This window comes from Lipotes vexillifer, unplaced genomic scaffold (assembly GCF_000442215.2).
Source record: "Lipotes vexillifer unplaced genomic scaffold, Lipotes_vexillifer_v1.1 scaffold500, whole genome shotgun sequence".
Lineage (NCBI taxonomy): Eukaryota > Metazoa > Chordata > Mammalia > Artiodactyla > Lipotidae > Lipotes > Lipotes vexillifer.
In genome coordinates this window covers 1,222,001-1,239,489 of record NW_006778765.1, presented here as the reverse complement: position 1 = coordinate 1,239,489, position 17,489 = coordinate 1,222,001, and the positions used below count along the sequence as shown (strand labels likewise).

The following is a 17,489-nucleotide window of genomic DNA, read 5'->3' as shown; positions in this document are numbered from 1 at the left end:
CCCTGCTGCTTCCACTGATACCCTTTTGAGTGGAATGGACTGGCTGGGCTTGGCAGAGGGCAACCCGAAGAGGGGGCACTGCCAGGCAGCTGGGGGAGTGGCATGGGGGCAGGGGCCGAGTTCTCAGCAGCAGACACTCTGTACAGTTTTTTCAATTCCTGTTTTTGAATAAATATTCTGAGAGACCAGGAAGCTGTGAAACACTGTGGGTATTGGCAAAACCTCCAGAAAACGGGTGTAGCTGAGACCCCAGAGGACCCCCATCTGTGACTCCATCAGCCCCAGCTGGGCCTCGGCCCCTTCCACATGCCAGTTCTGGGGCTTCAGGGCTCTTTGGGGGGTCATGTTGTCCAGCCTCCTGCCTCTGGCACCAAAGCGATCCAGTTGTTTTCTGGGCATTTTTAGAAGCTGATGGAGGAGTTCCAGTAGTTTTGTCCAGCCTCTCCTTGGTGCAGATGTGCGGGAGGTCTTTCTGAATGTCCCTTCACTGGTTCCTCCTGCTGTGGCTGTAACCCAGACCCTGCCCTACTTGGCCCATTCCCTTTGGCTGTGAGCCATTGGGGCCCTCTTCTCTGTGATCCTGCCCACCTCTGCTTCTTCCTTGGCCTGGGGATCATCCATGAGTGTCCAGATCACCCAAGCTGGAGGAGCCCTTAGAGATGGTCCAAGGTACAGATGGGAAAACATACCTAGGGAAGGGTAGGTCTGTGTACAAGGCCATGCAGAGTTGGGCCCAGAACTCAGGATTCCTAGCTCCCAGAAGCCTCTGGGCCTCACTAGGCTGCAGGTCCCCTTTCTCCCATTCCAGAGCCAGAAGTGCAGGCAGGCTACCTGCCATAAGCTGTGCTGGAGGCTGGATGGGCCCTTTGTGATACCACCCTGCTTTCTCCAGTCCCGGCTCACCTTGGGAGACATCTCTCACGTGGCCTCTGGCATGCTCAGGCTCTCCCTTCCTGCCAAATCCCGGGCTTGTTCTGGTGCCTCAGAAGGGCCTAGGACAGGGCCCTCTGGAGGTCTATGGAGGTGCTGCAGGAGGGCCCGCGGGTGCCAGGCCCGCGAAGTGCAGGCCCGCGGGGGCCGGGGTAGCACTCGTCGGGCGAGACGGCCCAGCGTCCGGCGTACAGGGCGCTGCAGCAGGCCGTACAGGAAGGGGTGAGCCGCGAAGGCCGAGTAGGCTACCCAGGTGACGGCCGCCTCGGCCGCGGCGGCCTGGGCAGCGGGCGCTAAGCACGCACAGCCGTAAGGCAGCCAGCAGGCTGCGAACTGGCCCACGGCCAGCGCCGGGGCCAGGGCTGCTTTGCCCCAGGGCAGGCGAGGCCGAAGGGGCGGCAAAATGGAGAGGCGGCTGTCCAGAGAGTCGGAGCGCGGCCGGGACCCGCGCGCGGGCCGCGGGGGCCGCAGGGCAGCGCGGCGCGCCACGAGGAAGATGCCGCCGTATGCTCCGAGCAGCAGGAGGGCGGGCAGCGCGAAGGCCAGCAGCGCCCAGAGCGGCCGGAAGGGCTCGAGGCCCCCTGCCAGGACAGAGCAGCGAGCCGGGGCAGGGGGCGGTGCGGGCGGCGGCCCGAGCAAGGAGAGCGCGCCCAGCAGCCCCGCCGCCGCCCACACAGCGGTGAGCACGAGGGTGGGCGGAGGCCGCGCGCCGGGCCGCAGAGGGTGCACTATGAGGCGGTAGCGCGCCAGGCCGAGCGCCGCCACGCCGAGCGTACAGGCGGGCAGCAGCGCCGCCGAGAGGAAGCGTGCCGCGCGGCAGGGCGCGGGGCCCAGGCGCACGCGGCCCAGCCCCGGCGGCGGAGCGGCCAGCAGGCCCAGCGGCATGATGGAGCCGGCAGCCAGCAGGTCCACTACGCACAGGTGCACGAGGTAGAGCGCGTCGCGTAATCCCGGCGTGCGCAGCACCACAACCAGCAGTGCGCCGTTGCCCAGCAGTGCTGCCGCCTCCACGACAGCCGCCAGGATCAACCCCATCGAGGCTGCGACTTCTGGTGCGTTCAGCCCTGTGGCGTTGGCCATTCGAGCGCTCAGGCTTCACCCTGTGCTGGGATGCAGAGAGCGAAATGGAGCTTCCCCCGCCCGCCCCTCGCCACCCCCGGCCCCATTCCCATCATCCGTCCGTTGCTCCTCTAGCCTCTCACCTCACAGGCTGCCCAGGCGCTGGCTCAGACACCCAGGCTGCCATTCTCTTGGGGGCTTGGCCGGCCCCATGGAAGTGTGCAAGGCTGGGACTGTGGCTCTCTCCTCCACCCCAGCAACTCAGCCCCTGCTGGAGATGGTACTGGCTGTCACTTTGATGCTGCCCTTTGGAGACACACAGAGCTGGCAAGGGAGGGGCAGGGCCTGGCACCGGCCCCCTGGGTCCTAGCAGCTGCCAGCTGGAGGCTGAAGGCTGTGCTGTGGGTGCTTCGGGAGGGGGGCCCAGAGCAGGCACAGGCTGGAATGAGACTCAGGACATTAGAGTGTGGGCTTTGGAGTCAGCCACATCCTATTCTGCCTTTTCCAGGGGTGGCAAGTGCCGCCCCCCACATCTGCTGCCTTCCGCCATCCCCATCAGTGGGGTTAAGCAGATCATTCAGCCTTTGTACTGAGGGGAAACTGAGGTACCAGTGAGACCAGAGCTGGAGCTGGGAGACCCCTAGGTACCCTCTGGTCCTCAGGAGGGCTAGTTCTCTAGGTAAAGTGAGGGGAAAAGCACAGGACTTGGCACATAGTAGGTTGCTTAGCTGGTATTAGCTTGGCACAGAATAGGTGCTTCAAGGCACTGTGGAATTAATGAGAGGAACCCTTAGGGAGCAACTGCTGTTTGTTTTGTTTTATTTTTGCTGTTAGGAAACAAGTCCCCTTCTGCTAAGCACACTCTGAGTTTTCTTTAGGAAGCCACCTCTCCCCAGCTCAGGACATGTGGTTTGGGTGAGCAAGACCCTCACCTTTCACATCACATTCCTGACTAGGCATGAAACCCAGTCCTGGCCAGTCAGTGTGTTGCACCCCCCACCACCAAGGTATTGGCTCAGGGGAAGCCATGTGACTCCAATGGGGCATATGCCCCCCAGGTGGTGTCACCCAGTCCCATGGCAAAACCCCATGTATACCCTAATGGCTTGCCTTTGTGTCTGAAGCTCCTTCCTCTCCCCTGAACCCCAGTCTTGGGTTTCCAGCTGTCTCTTCAACATCACCCCCAGTACAGGGTCTACTGGGCATCTCAAAAGTCCTATGCCCCAAAACAGGACTTGACTCATGACCCCCCACCCCAATCTGCTCCACAGAGTCTTCCCCCCTTAGTAAATGCCATCTCAGAAGTTTCCATTGACACCTCCCTTTCCTCCACGTACATCCAATCCATCAATGTGTTTGAATCCAGCCATTTCTCACCACCACTACCATGCTCCCAGCCACTATCACCCCTCACCTGGACCATTTCAGACCTGTCCTGGCCTCCGCTTCTGCACCTTGTGCTGGTCATTTGTCTGTTTGCCCTTAGATCCATTCCCATCTTCCACAGCACTGCTCTGCCTTCTAAGAAACTGATTTCCCAGGCTCCTTTGTCATTTGGTTTTTGGGTAAATTCAGCCAACGGAAGTTACCAGCAGAAGGCTGGAGGGTGGCAGGAGGGAAGAAGCCAGGGTATTTTCCCTTTCACGCTCAGCCTGGATCTACCTCTGGATCTGCCTCTGTGGAGGACATTCTCTCTCCATAGCCCTGGCTCCCTTCAGGCAGTCCCCTCTGGGGTTCTGGTGCCTGCTGGGTGACCCTGGCCTCTGGGCATTGGAATACCATCATTCTTCCAGCCTAAAAGTGGTAGCAACTTCCTGCTGTTGCTAATCCCAGGGTTGACTTACCAGCCCCTTTGTAGTTCAATTCCTTCCCTGTATCAAATTCCTCTTGTCTGGAATACATAGAGTGATTTTTCTTTTGTTGATTGGATCTTGACTGACACCATAGATCCACTCTCTACACAGCTGGCTGAAGTGGATCCCTCTAAAGACAAATGAGATCAGGTCATGATCCTGCACTCATCCTTCCAAGAACTTCCCATCATCAAAATAGAATCTCACCTCCTCTTTGCTGAGAAGGCCTTCTCCCCACCTCTCTGACCTCACCTGCCTCCTCCTTGCCTCCCATACTTCCAGCCATACAGTCTTCATGCTTGTCCTCCCACATGTCAAACTGGTTTCCACCTCAGGATCTTTGCATGTGCTGTTTCCTCTGTCAGCACACCCTTGCCCCAGATTTCTCCATGGCTTTTGCTTCCTCACCTAATTCAGGTCTCTGCCTTCAGTGACCGTCTTTCCTAAAATTGTTCCACTTTCCCATCACTACTCCTTTAACCCTGCTTTATTTTTCTTCCTGGTACTTTTCCTACCTGATATTGTATTTCATATCTATGCACATACTTGTTTAGATCCTGTTTTATTAGAATGCAAGCCCCTTGAGAGCAGGGACCTTGTCTGTGTCTTGCTTGTGCCTGTGCCCCTAGAAGCCCTCATAGGCACGCAGTCTGCATCAGCACAGATCTGGGTGGCAGACAACAGGGCATGAACCTCTGGATTTGAGTCACCTGTTGCTGGAATTCGAAGGGCCCCGGTCCAATTCTCTATTATTCAGATGAGAAAACTGGTGCTCAGAGAGGGAAGGAATGTGTTCTGGATTACACAGCCAAGTTGTACCTGGAAACCAGGTCGCCTGCTTCCTAAACGCTGTCCACACAGGCACCACTTCCTGTACTTGACCACAACTTGAATGTGGGCATTTGCCTCCAGGAGGTGAAGCTGGATTCTTGAGGTCTTGGTTCAGAAGAAGGAGAGAGCATTGGCTTTCTCACTGCCCAGTTAGGCCTGCAGGCCTGGGGCAGCCCCCAAGCCACCAGGGTCTGGGGAGGGCTCAGCAGGGCCAGGTGGGAAAGCAAATGAGAACAGGGGACTGGGGAAGGCAATAGAGAGGGATGGGGACTATGGTGGGTTGGAGAGTGCATGCTCCCTGCAAAATCATTCAACTAAATTAGCAATTAAAACACTTTGGGAGGGACTTCCCTGGTGGTACAGTGGTTAGGAATCTGCCTGCCAATGCAGGGGACACGGGTTCGAGCCCTGGTCTGGGAAGATCCCACGTGCTGTGAAGCAGTTAAGCCCATGTGCCCACAACTACTGAGCCTGCACTCTAGAGCCCATGAGCCACAACAACTAACTACTGACCCCGTGTGCCACAACTACTGAAGCCCGCGCGCCTAGAGCCCATGCTCCGCAACAAGAGAAGCCACCACAGTGAGGGGGCACACACGCTGCAACGAAGAGTACCCCCCACTCGCTGCAACTAGAGAAAGCCCACACGCAGCAACAAAGACCCAATGCAGCCAAAAATAAATAAAGTAAATTAAAAACAAAACAAGCTTCTCTGGTGGTGCAGTGGTTGAGAATCCGCCTGCCAATGCAGGGGATATGGGTTCAAGCCCTGGTCCAGGAAGATCCCACATGCCGTGGAGCAACGAAGCCCATGTGCCACAACTACTGAGTCCGCACACCACAACTACTGAGGCTGTGTGCCACAACTACCGAAGCCCGCGCGCCTAGAGCCCGTGCTCCACAACAAGAGAAGCCACCGCAATGAGAAACCCGCTCACCAGAACGAAAAGTAGCCCCCGCTCGCCACAACTAAAGAAAGCTCGCGTGCAGCAATGAAGACCCAATGCAGCCAAAAATAAATAAATAAAATAAATAAATTTATTAAAAACAAAAAAAACACTTTGGGACTTCCCTGGCGGTCCAGTGGTTAAGACTACATGCTTCCACCGCAGGGGGTGCGGGTTTGATCCCTGGCTGGGGAAGATCCTGCATGCCGCGCGGCCAAAAAAAAAAAAAACACACACACACAAAACACTTTGTAGTTTGTCTGTTTTTGTTTTTTGGTTTTTTTCCAAAGAAATGCAGGAAGGATAAACCAGAAACTACAGCAGGTGGGTGGGCATGGAGTGAGAGGGCTAGGAGGACACTCTTCTGAGCATAGATTTGGATAGATTGGACTTTTGAGGACCATGTTAATGCTCTACATGTTGAAAAAAATAAATCAACAAAGATGAGAAAAACCCTAAAAGTGAGTATAAATAGAAGCAAATGAACATACCAGCATTTCCAATGAATAGTATAACCACGCTGAAGGGAAATAAATAACTAATCCAAGTAACATTTGAACCTTGTTCAATTTGAACATTGTTCAAATTGTTGCTTTGACCATTGACCCTCAGTCTAAAGACAAAAAGATAATCTTGAATGATTCAGTAAATCTTGAGCTCTAATTAGAAAGTTTGTTTTTCACAGTGGTATTGGGTGTAGCAATTCTGAAACTGCTTTTTGTGTGGGATTGAGCAAATAAGTAAATACACTGATGTTGATGAGAACCAAAGTTCTGACAGTTGGAGAAGGGAGTAAAATTATGGATATGGGGAAGAATGGAAAGACCATATGGTGTTGGATTGGAATTGGAGAAACAGACACAGATAGATGTGTTTATTTACATATACATATTTCCTAGCCCTCTTTGCTACTGAGACTGAAAAGCAATGACACCCAGTACCAAAGAGCATACCTACTGCCCAGATCTTGGATTCTAAATACCATTTCCTGCTCTAGGGAACCAGGGCTCCTTGGAGAAATGGCTGATTCTAGGTTTGTGCAAGATGAGCCTGGAACATCGTGTGATACCAGAACATAAGGAAGTGCTCATAAAATGATGTAGACACAGGAGTCAGCTTAAAGGACCTTCTGCTGGCCAAAGCTGGGACAATTTGAGGATCAAAATAATAACAGTAATGGATTATAACCCATTGCATAAAATAGGAACCCACAAATCCATACTGATAATAAACAAAGGGGGCTATTATTAATAAATATAGAAGAAATGATGGAATTAAATTATTTAACTATCATTTGCAACCATTTTAGCAAAAATCGATTCAAGTCATCGATTTCAGGTAAAAATCATCATTGGATTTTAAAGCTAGTGGGTGAAAGTTGATGAGGAATGGGACATTTACACCTCAAAATATTTCCCCACAGATTACTGATTAATTAAAAATGGGGGAAATGGTAACTTCCCAGTGGAGAAACCTGGTGGACACGACCTTGGGCAACCAAATTTACATCACCAAGAATGGGACATGTCCCTCCTGATACAGTGCACCGAGGACACAGCATTTATGTAATGTTCCTGCCCAAACTGCAATGCCTGAATCTAATCACTGCAAAACATCAGACAAACCCGAACTGAGAGACAGTCTATAAAACAACTGGCCTGTACTCTTCAGTAGTGTCAAGAGTGTCAAAGTTATGAAAGAAAAAAAAAAAAAGGCCGAGGAATGGTTTCAGATGAAGAGACATGACAACTAAATGTGGTGTGTGACACTGCACTGGACCCTGACCTGCTGTCTAGCATCTGCACCCCTTGTTTGTGGACAGGGTAACCTGGGGTGATAACTGGCATTCCTTTCATGACAGCAGAGCTGCATCCCTTGCAGATATTCTCAATTTATTTATGATATTCACATAGAAGACACACATGGGTATTTGATGCCAAGACACAAGGAATGCTTGATTTGCCTGGCCATGTCTGGGCTAAAGGACAGAATCACCAGGTGGGTCCCCACATGACCAACAGTTCTGAGTTGATGGGAAGGGTCCCTTTTGGAGGCTCAATGATCAGAGGAGGCCGGTCGTTGCAGTGACCAATGTAGACTGACCAGGGTGGGTGGGAGTGTGTGTACAACCCACGTCCTCCGTGTGAGTGGTCACTCCCTGGAGTGGGGCTGGAACTGCTATGTGGTGTGGTGGGTCACTGTGGAGAGCAAGGAGGCCCAGGCCTGGTGCAGCTTTGGCACAGACAAGCAGAGGTCAAGGGGGTGAGCCAATACAATGTGCACTTGCCTGTGCATGTCGGTGATCACGCCTCTCTCGGATGGACAGTCTGGGCCAGGGTGGATGGCCCGGGTAGATGTGGGACCCGCCCACTCTCAGCCTGTGCCCCTCTAACTACACAGGCTTGAATAGGCTGCTGTATCCGTGTCCCAGTAATATCGCCAATCCATCACACCCATCACCTTAGGAGGCGAGACTAAGGCCACAGCCATGCCAGGACCAACAAGGATTAGGGGGAGAGGGGATCACTGTCTGGACACAGGAGGGAGATTTGAGAGCAAGAAGGGGTGATATGGGGGCACCAGGGATGGGAGGAAGATTGAGGATGATGGTCTAGCTCCTGGCAGTGGACGGGAGGCAGGTCGGGCAGACAGCTCAGAGGCGAACCTCCAGCAGGTAGCATAGTCGGCACTGACTCTCCTGGTAGATGAGATACTCGCTCTGGAAGAAGCTGGAGCTGCTGAACTCTGGGCAGGGCATGGGCTGGCCCTGGGGCACCACCACTTGCTGGCCATCCAGCTCTAGCTTGGTGTCCTGGGTTGGAACTGCAGGGCACAGCAAGGGCCATGAATGACCCAAGGGTCACCGGTCCTTGGCTTTACCGGTAAGTCCTACCCACTGTGCTCTCCACTTCTACCACAGGGAGTGCCCACTCATTCCCACCTTGCCAAACTCCAAACCACTGCACAGGCTGGACCTTCTGCCTGGAATCTCCTCCCCCATTTCTCTGCCTGGGAAATGCCTGCTCATCTTTCAATGCTCAGTCAATGACTCCTCTTCTTTGAAGCTCTCCTGGATGCCCAGGAAAGATTTGTTGAATCAGTGAATGTTTGTTGAATGATAAAGTGAATGACTGCATTGAAGAATCCTGCTTCTTTTCGTCCTTCCTCACAAGCCCCTTCCTTGCTCACCTCCTCCCTGAAAGCATCCTCCTCCATCTCAGCCTCACCTCTATCCTTAGGCCTGTCCAGCTTCATGGGACTCACCAGGCTCTGTGTGGCCACGGGTAATGACGCTGTCGAAGCCAGGGGGTGGCTGCTTCAAGCTGGGCTCATAGATGGTGATGCGGTACTCTCTGCCCACTGCCACCTCACCCAGGAGCATGTAGCCAATGTCATGGGCCCCGCAGGACACGCCAGTAACTGGGGGACACAGGGAGGCTCAGGGTAGGCAGACCGGCTCTCTGCCTGACTCCCTGGGCTCCTCTCTGCTGCATTGTTATCTCCTTTAGCTTTGCTGCCCCCGCCCAGAAAAGTACCCATCTTTCTTCCATCCTTCCTCCAACCATTTCTCCAGGCCCCTTGTCCTGGCTGTGCTCCCTCCCCCCTCTCTCCTCCATTCCTCAACTCCCAGAGGCCAGGTGTCTGCCACCCTCACCAAGGTCAGTAATGGCCTTCCAGTGACCATATCTGGGGTGGGGGCTTTTCAGGCCTGCTCTGCTGATTTTGCCATGGCATCCTTCACCCTCTACCCTGAGACCCCCTTGCAATGCTCTCCTGAGGCCACCCTCCACTCCTTCTTAGGCTCCTCTGCCCTCCTAGTGGACGCCTTGGCCTTGAGCAACCTTCAGCTCCATCTGCACTTGGATGAATCCTCCGACCTTGGTCTCTTGAGTGGCGGAGGGTAATGGTCTCCAATAATGAGGTCAACCTGGGCTGAGAAGCCAGTAGGGGCAGGTCACCTCAGTGAGGACACCTCTGGACAGAAACTTGGGGGTCATTGGAGACACCCTCGACCCTTTCCCACAATGCTGCCCATCCCACCTCCCACATACTCCTCTCATGGATTCTCTCCTCCTCCGCCTCCATTGCCCTGGGTTGGGGGCCCATCACATTTGGCCTGGATGGGAACACAGCCTCCCTGCAGCCTCTGGCCTTTGCCACCCTCCCAACGGCTGCAGCCACGTTCAACTGTACTCCCCATCACTCTCTGAATAAGGCTCCCTTGATCCTCCTCGGCCCCCAAACCCCACACCCACACTAGGCATTTGCTCTAAGCTTTGTCATCAGGCCGTGCCTGGAGGTGCTGACCTGCCGCAGCCTCCCAGGCTTCGTGCCACTCCCTGGCTGCTTTACCTTGAAGGCTCCTCTTTCACCCCCTCCCAGGTCAGGTTGGCACACTCATCCCATCTGCATCACCTTCTCCAGGAAGCTGTTGCTGACCAGCAGATGCCTCCTTTGAGTCCACCAACCCCCAGGATGCCCCACAGAGCTCTCTAGTCAGTAACTATCCGAGGGGTCCTCTCCTGGATCCACTGCAGGTGGGACAAGTAATGGGCCCCATGCTCCTTAGTGTCCCCATACCCACTCAGGGCTTGGCTCTGAGGGACACCTCACCATAGCCATCTGACTTGCTGTTCTCCAAGGCAAAGTAGATGCCTTTGCCAACACGGCCACCAGAATGTGGCATGATGTGAAGCCCACTGGTGAGGATGGCGGCCACCACAGCCATGTTGGTGCCGTGCCACAGTAGCTTCCGATTACCCAGCTTGTCGTGGGCCTGGAACTGATCTCCCTGGGGGGGGAGATGGGAACCGGGAGAGTCATGCCACCCAAGCTCAGGTGTTTCTGTCTGCCATCAGAGGGTATGACCAAGGCCAAGGGTTCCCGAGTCACTCACATACTCATGCACACATGCACAAGACCTAGGCCTGGCGGAAACTGGTCAGAGTTTCTCAGCCAACTCACTAAAGGGAAGATAAGCCAAGGTCATCTCCCTAAGGGACAAGGTAGTGATGGTGGGGAGGGAATCTTCCTCACCTCCCCTTCTCGATTCACTGTCCAACTAGGTTGAAGAGCAGGGCAACTGTACTTGCTGCCAGTCTTTTCCAAGCAGGTATGTATCACCTGTGGGGAGAGAAGAAACTGGGTGCCAAGAGCAAGAAATGTATGGACTAACCTCCACTTGTCCCCTGCAGTCCCAGAACTCTCCTCAGGCCCTGGAGACACAGCGAGAGAAGGCCCTAGGAAAGGGATTCTTCTGGGCACCTGGAAGGCAGACAGGCAAAGGGCCAGTGCCCACTGCTAGTTCAGCTCCTCTGTGGGGACGGGCCCACCTTGTACTCAGGCACCTTTGGGTCCAGCAGCTGGAGCTGGCACTTGAGGAGCTGGTAATCTTGGTCCAGTGGGTGTGGCACCTCCTCCACTTTCTTTGTCTCCTTGGGGGCTGCCTGCAGGGTCTGGGCCAGCTCGATGTCTGCCAGCACCTGAGGGGATGGGCACTGGCAGCTTGTGTGTCCCCTTGACCCTGGGCCTCCCCCTCCCCCTCCCACATAAATAGGACCATGGCCACCCCACCTTATTCAGCCCCACCCCATCTATCTGTCTGTCCTTCGGCCTGCCCATCGCAGTCGATCTATCTGTCCCCCATCTCCCTTGCCCCATCTATCTGTTTGGTAACCCCACTGCTTGCAACCTGCCAACCCTCACCAGCAGCATATCCTTCTTGGCCTGCAGAAGTTCCGGGGAGTTGATGGGTGGGGGCTGGCTACGGCCAAAGTTGTGGGGAATGATGGTGTAGAAGTGGGAGGACAGCTCCTCCAGGCTGAGACCACGATCTACAGGGGCTTTCAGGGCCGCCTCCACTGCCTCCAAACCCCGGGAAAACTGCTGCTTGCTCAACTTCCCCAGTGGCATCTTCTTCACATCTGGGGGGATGGGGAGAGTGGGGAGTCAGGCCCACAGCCCTGCCACCCCCAGACCCCTGCTACCCTTCCTGGCTCCTCCCCACTCACCCAGGTTCATGATAGCCATTGTTTTTCTTTTGTTTTTTTTTTTTTTTTTTTGCGGTATGCGGGCCTCTCACTGTTGTGGCCTCTCCCGTTGCGGCGCACAGGCTCCGGACACACAGGCTCAGCGGCCATGGCTCACGGGCCCAGCCTCTCCGTGGCATGTGGGATCTTCCTGGACCAGGGCACGAACCTGTGTCCCCTGCATAGGCAGGCGGACTCTCAACCACTGCGCCACCAGGGAAGCCCAGCCATGGCATTCTTGAACATGTCCTTGCTGAAGATGTTGGTGATAAGCTTCTGTTTGGCTGTGTCCAGGGAGCAGGGCTGCACTTGCTGAACCACGAACCACGGTCCTCACTGGGCCTCTGTCTACCTAGGGGTAGAGGGCCCACGTGGGCAGGAGCAGCTGGGCAGGGCACCTGCACCTAGAGCAGGGCCTGGCCAGACCGAGGCCAGAGAGGAAGGCCTGTGCCTGAGGGTATATAGCTGGGCAGTGGCTGTCCCTTCCCTCGGCCCAGGCCCACCCTCCCTCTCTGGCCACTTCACCTTCACCATGGCTTCCTGGGCCTCATCCTCTCTCTGTACTTCGATAAGTGTATACTTGCTGGGGTGGGCCACAAAGTGGTCCCGCTCTGCCCAGCTGTTCTTGGTCTTGTCCCGAAACTTCTTTTCAAAGTCCTTCTGTGCATCCTCCAGTGACATGAAGCGGCTGAGTTTTGACTGGCCCACCTCTCCCGGCAAGCAACAGCTTTCAGAGGTGTGCCTACCACAGTGCCCGCCGTAAATGTTTGCTGGCCTCTACTGTGCAGGCCCTGTGCCGAGCACCCCTGGATGTCAGAGGTGGGGCAGGGCACAGTCAGAGGCTGTGGACTTTTGGCCTGAGTAAGCTGTGGGGACCCCAGGGAGCAGGGGCCATGCGTTGAGCAGGGAGAGGTGGAGAGGATGCAGGCACACGGTGGGTGGGTGGTACTCACCACGCGCCCCCAGCGGTTCCAGCAGATAAAGTAGTCACCTTCCAGCAGCTGGATGATGTAGAACTTGTTGTTGTTGCTCCCAGCGTTGGTCTGGTTCAGGGTACAGTCGTAGTCTTCATGCACCTGTGGCCAGAGTGGGTGTGCAGAGGGCAGGCTGGCTCCGGCCGCCCCTGGGTGGGATGGGGTACCTGGCTGCACGCTGACAGGAATCACACTGCACTGGGGTGTCAGAGGAGGCCCTGTCTGGGAACCCTGCCTTAAGTGTCGTTGGGGGAAGACTGAGAAGCTCAGGGGCCTGTCCTGGGGTCTGAAGGGCAGACATGACCCACCTGGATCTGATGGGATATAGCCCTGCCTGACTTTTGGGGTCTTGGAAGAACACAGTTTACTTGGGAGCCTTGAGCTATTTGGCCAGAGCCTAGCGGGAGGGGAGAAGGTCTGAGTGTATTTGTACCCAAGAGGGAGCAGGCACTGGGACTGGCCAGGGACTACAGCTTACCTGGGTCCCAGGGTTGCAGCTGAGTGGGCACAGGGGGTCCACTTAGGCTATGCGCTTCTCTGTGGGTGGAGGTCCTCGGCAGTGGAGCGGAAAGTGTCCTCCTCTTGCGCCCCCTGACGTCCCTTCTTCTTCTCAGGACCCTCACACTGTACCTGGGGCTTGCGCTTTGGAGCCATGGCTGTTCTAGGGCACAGAGGGGGCCCTCAGGCATCCGTGACCTTTGCGTCCCACCTGGCTGGCACAGTACTAACTTGCCCCACCCTGAGATTGCCCTTTGGTGACCTCCCTCTGCCTCCATTTCCCCACTCCCGGTCCCTGACCAAAACCGGCTCTCTGCACCCCAGATACACCCCTTTCTCCAGTCACCAGGGCCAGGCCAGGCCCCTGTCCAGTCTGCCCAGTCTGGTCAAGGAAGAGGGGCTCTTCACCCTCTATGGCTCTTTTGTGTGTTCTGAGGTTGAAGGGAAAGTGAAAGGAGAATCTCCCCCCTCCCATTTCTGGGCTCCTCTCCCCAGAGCACTCTCTGCTCCTCCCCCATCTCAGCTAACTTGGACCTGGCATGGCTGCTGGGCTGAGTCACCCCAGCTATGGAGGAGAGTGGGCAGTGGCTCCCGGGGGGCTATAGCACTCCTAAGGCCGGATCTGTCTCTCCAAAGCTTGGGACCCAATAGCACAGAAACCCTTCCCAGCAGGTTCAAGAGTTCTGGGGTGCCAGCCTCCGTCCCAGACCAGTGGCATTGAACTGCCAGAGGGCAAGGGTCAGTCACACCCGCCCTGCCCTGCCCTGTGGAGGGCTGTGGGCGAGGCCATAGGGCACTCACCTAAGAGAAGCAGGGACCTGGGAGAGGTGGTGGCCACCAGGTCAGTAACTCCCAGGCAGTCCTAGTTCTAACAACCTCCCGTCAGCCTTAGGGGAGCGGGGAAGAAGTGGGTGTGGGTAGGATTCCAGCTATTTGGCCACCAGTCTGGTGAGTCAGAGGCTGGGCAGGCCGAGGCGGGCAGGCAGCCTGTCCCATGGATGGATGGACACTTGATCTGGACACAGCCAAGGCCCAGGGGACTGACGCGCCCTTAGAGCTGCTCATCTGGCCTGAGGCATGCAATACGTATCCACCGGCTGTCCGGTGACCTTGGCCCCAGGTGCGGGCATTGCCTTCTCCCGGGGGCTGCCGGATCCCTCTCCCCAGCCCCGGTTATTTAGAGTCAGACTCTCTCACCCTGGCCCCCGCCCCTGACGGGGAGGAGTCACGTTCCAGGAAAAGGAATCCCGCGTCTCTGGCTCCCCCGAGCGTCCAAGGAGAGCAAACACAGAGACGGTGTCGGGGTCCGACCCCTCTTCATACGTCAGTCAGCGGCAGGGCGCACGCGCCGCAGCCGTTGGCCGGAAGCGCCAGAGAGAGGCTTGCTTCCTACTGGAGCCGGGCGCAGGAGCCTATAGGAGTTCTAGGAGGCGTGGCCACAGGCAGTTATCCTATGGGCGCTTCGGGGCGAGACAGAACCTATCCAAGGGCCCAATGGAGCTGTGGGAGGCGGGGCCCACCGGGCGGTGGGAGCCTATCTTGGCTTGGAGTCTCGGGGGACGGCCCGGGTTCAGCCGCCACGTGAGCTCGCCAGGAGCCGCCGCAACACACACGGTGGGCAGCATGTCGGCGACTGGGGCGTCTCGAAAGAGGGGAAAGCCGGCCTCGGGGGCCGGGGCTGGTGCGGGGGCCGGCAAGTTGAGGCGAAAGGTGAGCATGGCGCTTTGGCGGGCCGGGGTCCATCCTTTGTTACTGGGACCACCATTATCCCCATCCGGGGGCCCCGGCACCGGTCCCCTCGACCCCGGGACCCCAGCTGGAGTCAGCTTCGTTCCGTTCTCCGCGCGCCAAATACTGAAAAAGCCTTTCACTTGAGCCGGGGGCTACCGCTTTTCCCAGTGACTCTCGAGGGACCCTAAGGGGCCCTTGGTCAGAGCCGGGGTGGTCGGGACCCCTGACCAAAGAAAGTATTATATAATTCCTAGGGTGACTCTTCTGGGGACAAGGGCAAGTCCAAGGGTGGCGGCAAGATGAATGAGGAGATCTCCAGCGACTCGGAGACTGAGAGGTGAGCTCTTTTATTCCACCTAGTAGAAAAGAACACTGAGGCCCATTGTGTATGGAAGGAGTACTCAATGACGGGGGGCTAGAGCTGGCCCTAGAACCCAGGACTCTGGCCCTTGATTCTCAGATCTTGATTCTTTCCTCCACTTTTTGACCCTGAGAACTGTCATTTCCTACGCTGCAGGGGCAGGGTCTCTGTGTGGGGAGGACCCCCAGTCCTAATGGGAGACCAGTGAGACCTTCCTTCATGACAGGGAGCTGAACTCCAGGCAAGGGGAGAGGGATGCAAGAAATGCTTGCTAGTTCTTCATTCTGTTCTCCCACAATTTCACAGTTATTGAGAGTGCCAGGCACTAGTTTCACTGTTGAGAGAACAGAGATGAGCAGGCAGGTGAAGACGGAATGTGTTGTGGTGGGATGTGTATCTTAGAGCTGCGTGTTGTCGGAACAGAGAAGGGGAGTTTAAATGGGGCCTGGAGAGATGAGGAGGGGTTCCTCATGGAGAGGTGGGGAAGGCATTCAGGTACCAGAGAAAAGTCTGGGGGCTGAGTGGGCTAGATGGGAGATGGAGAGGATGGGAGGGTAGGCAGTGGGTGCATCTGGACTGTGGAGGGCTTTGCGTACCTCCTCCATTCTGCAGGTGATGGGGGTGGAGTATGTTGCAGAGTTCAGAGGGGGCTAGCAAGGTATCAGGCCTGACCCTGTGGCATGGAAGCTGTCATATCAGAGAATCCCGGTGCCTTCCTTAAGAGTTGGCTTTAGAAATTCTAATTCTAAAAGTTAAGAACATGTTGGCCTTAACCTGCTCACAGAAAGACTTAATATATACTTTTTGTAGTCTTAAGGTTACTGTGGGTGTGTGCCAGGCCCTGTGCTAAGCACTTATAAATATTTTTAAAATGTGTTGTGAAATGTATTAGCTACAGAAGTTAATGAAATGTAATTGTACCATAGAGAGTAATGATGAAATGATGAACCTCTGTGCACCCACCAGAACTAGACCATTTGTAGAAACTTAGAAGCCCCAACTGCCATTCCTGACTTAAGTTAATCATTTCTTTGGTTTCTTTCCTTCCTTTTTCTTCTTCTTTTTTTTCTTTTCCCTTTTCTGATTCAGGTATAACTTACATACAGTAATATTTACCTTTCTTAGTGTACTGTTCTGTGAGTTGTGACAGTTGCATATAGTCGTGTAACTACCACCACTGTAAAGATATAGAAGGGTTTTACCACCCACCAGAATCCCCCATGGCTCCTTTGCAGTCAATTTCCACCCCCCTCCAACCAGTAACTGCTGTCCCTAGAATTTTGCCTTTTCCAGAATGTTATTTGAGTGGAATTACAATGGTTGTATACTTGCTTTGATTTTCTTTAGAGTTCTGTCTTCTATGTGTGAACCCGAAACAATAGATTGATTCCTTGGGTAAACTGAGTAGAAGTTAAGACCTTGGTGTATGAGGGAAGGGCAGCACCAACCCTGTTGGCTGAAGACTTGCTGGACACTGGGTACTAACCGATCTCAGGACCATGGTCAGGCCTTGGCTTCCTTGAGAATTTCCAAGGTCGTTTCTGGGGAAGTTGTGGGCAAGGTCATGGATGAGTCTAGGAAACAATTGGGCTACCTGACAGGGACTAGGTATCTGCAGGCACTTGATCAGAGGGAACGGGCTGCCCTGGGTTTTCTGCTTCTGAGTTTCCGTGACTTACCTCCAGCTCCCAGGAGCAAGTCAAAGTAGGACTCATCTTGAGTGAGGGGCATGGAGGGGAAAGCAAGGACTTCACTAGCACAAGGTCAAGCCAGGCCCAGTTAAGCTTCACCTGGAATCCCATCCTCAGGGTAGAGGATGGTGCCATGGCAGTGAGGATGGGGCGTTGATAGTCCCAACATGTCTGCCTCTTGGTTCCTTGCATCAGATCTGGGCTGGCTGCTCCCCTGTGTCTGGGGGGGTCGTTGTTGTTCTGAGATCTACTGTTTCTGCTTTCCATGTTGGATCTTCTGTTTCCTGTCTCCCGTGCCTTCCCCATTCTTAGCTCACTCTCTTGTTCAGGGAGCACATCCTCCATCCTTAAAAGAAGGAGAAAGGACCACTTTTGTGGCACCTTGTACATCTGATAATGTCTTCATTTATCATTAATGGTTTAACTGGCATGCCATTCCAGCGGTTAGCGTTTTATTCCGAATTTTGTACGTGCAGCTCCTTTGTTTTCTGCTCTCAGTGTTGCTCTTGAGGCTTCTGGAGTCATTTTGATTCCTGACCCTTTGTATACGGTCTGATTTTTCTTGGAAGCCTGTAGAACCTTCTC

At 55.0% G+C, this 17,489-nt stretch overlaps 3 protein-coding genes across 3 annotated transcripts in view; 1 reads left to right on the top strand and 2 right to left on the bottom strand.

Annotated features, from left to right (window-relative positions):
- Positions 1 to 141: 141 nt before the first annotated feature.
- Positions 142 to 2,259, bottom strand: GPR62 (G protein-coupled receptor 62). Its single transcript, XM_007451835.1, has 2 exons — positions 2,133 to 2,259; positions 142 to 2,035 (listed from the first exon to the last, which is right to left on the bottom strand). Exon 2 carries the CDS (start codon positions 2,008 to 2,010, stop codon positions 919 to 921), a length of 1,092 nt encoding a protein of 363 aa, XP_007451897.1. The 5' UTR covers positions 2,011 to 2,035; positions 2,133 to 2,259; the 3' UTR covers positions 142 to 918.
- A 6,014-nt stretch (positions 2,260 to 8,273) lies between these two features.
- Positions 8,274 to 13,944, bottom strand: PARP3 (poly(ADP-ribose) polymerase family member 3). Its single transcript, XM_007451887.1, is given in 14 exon segments — positions 8,274 to 8,443; positions 8,885 to 9,040; positions 10,235 to 10,412; positions 10,658 to 10,744; positions 10,954 to 11,103; positions 11,327 to 11,544; positions 11,632 to 11,657; positions 11,864 to 11,967; positions 11,969 to 12,001; positions 12,175 to 12,359; positions 12,599 to 12,725; positions 13,102 to 13,169; positions 13,172 to 13,279; positions 13,923 to 13,944. Coding segments are annotated over 13 exon segments (1,608 nt in total). The 5' UTR covers positions 13,278 to 13,279; positions 13,923 to 13,944.
- A 749-nt stretch (positions 13,945 to 14,693) lies between these two features.
- Positions 14,694 to 17,489, top strand: part of RRP9 (ribosomal RNA processing 9, U3 small nucleolar RNA binding protein) — a 7,623-nt gene continuing 4,827 nt past the window's right edge. Inside the window, exons 1-2 of the mRNA XM_007451832.1 lie at positions 14,694 to 14,831; positions 15,107 to 15,189. Coding sequence (XP_007451894.1) covers positions 14,745 to 14,831; positions 15,107 to 15,189 — 170 coding nt within the window. The 5' untranslated portion in view covers positions 14,694 to 14,744. The remainder of the gene's footprint in view (positions 14,832 to 15,106; positions 15,190 to 17,489) is intronic.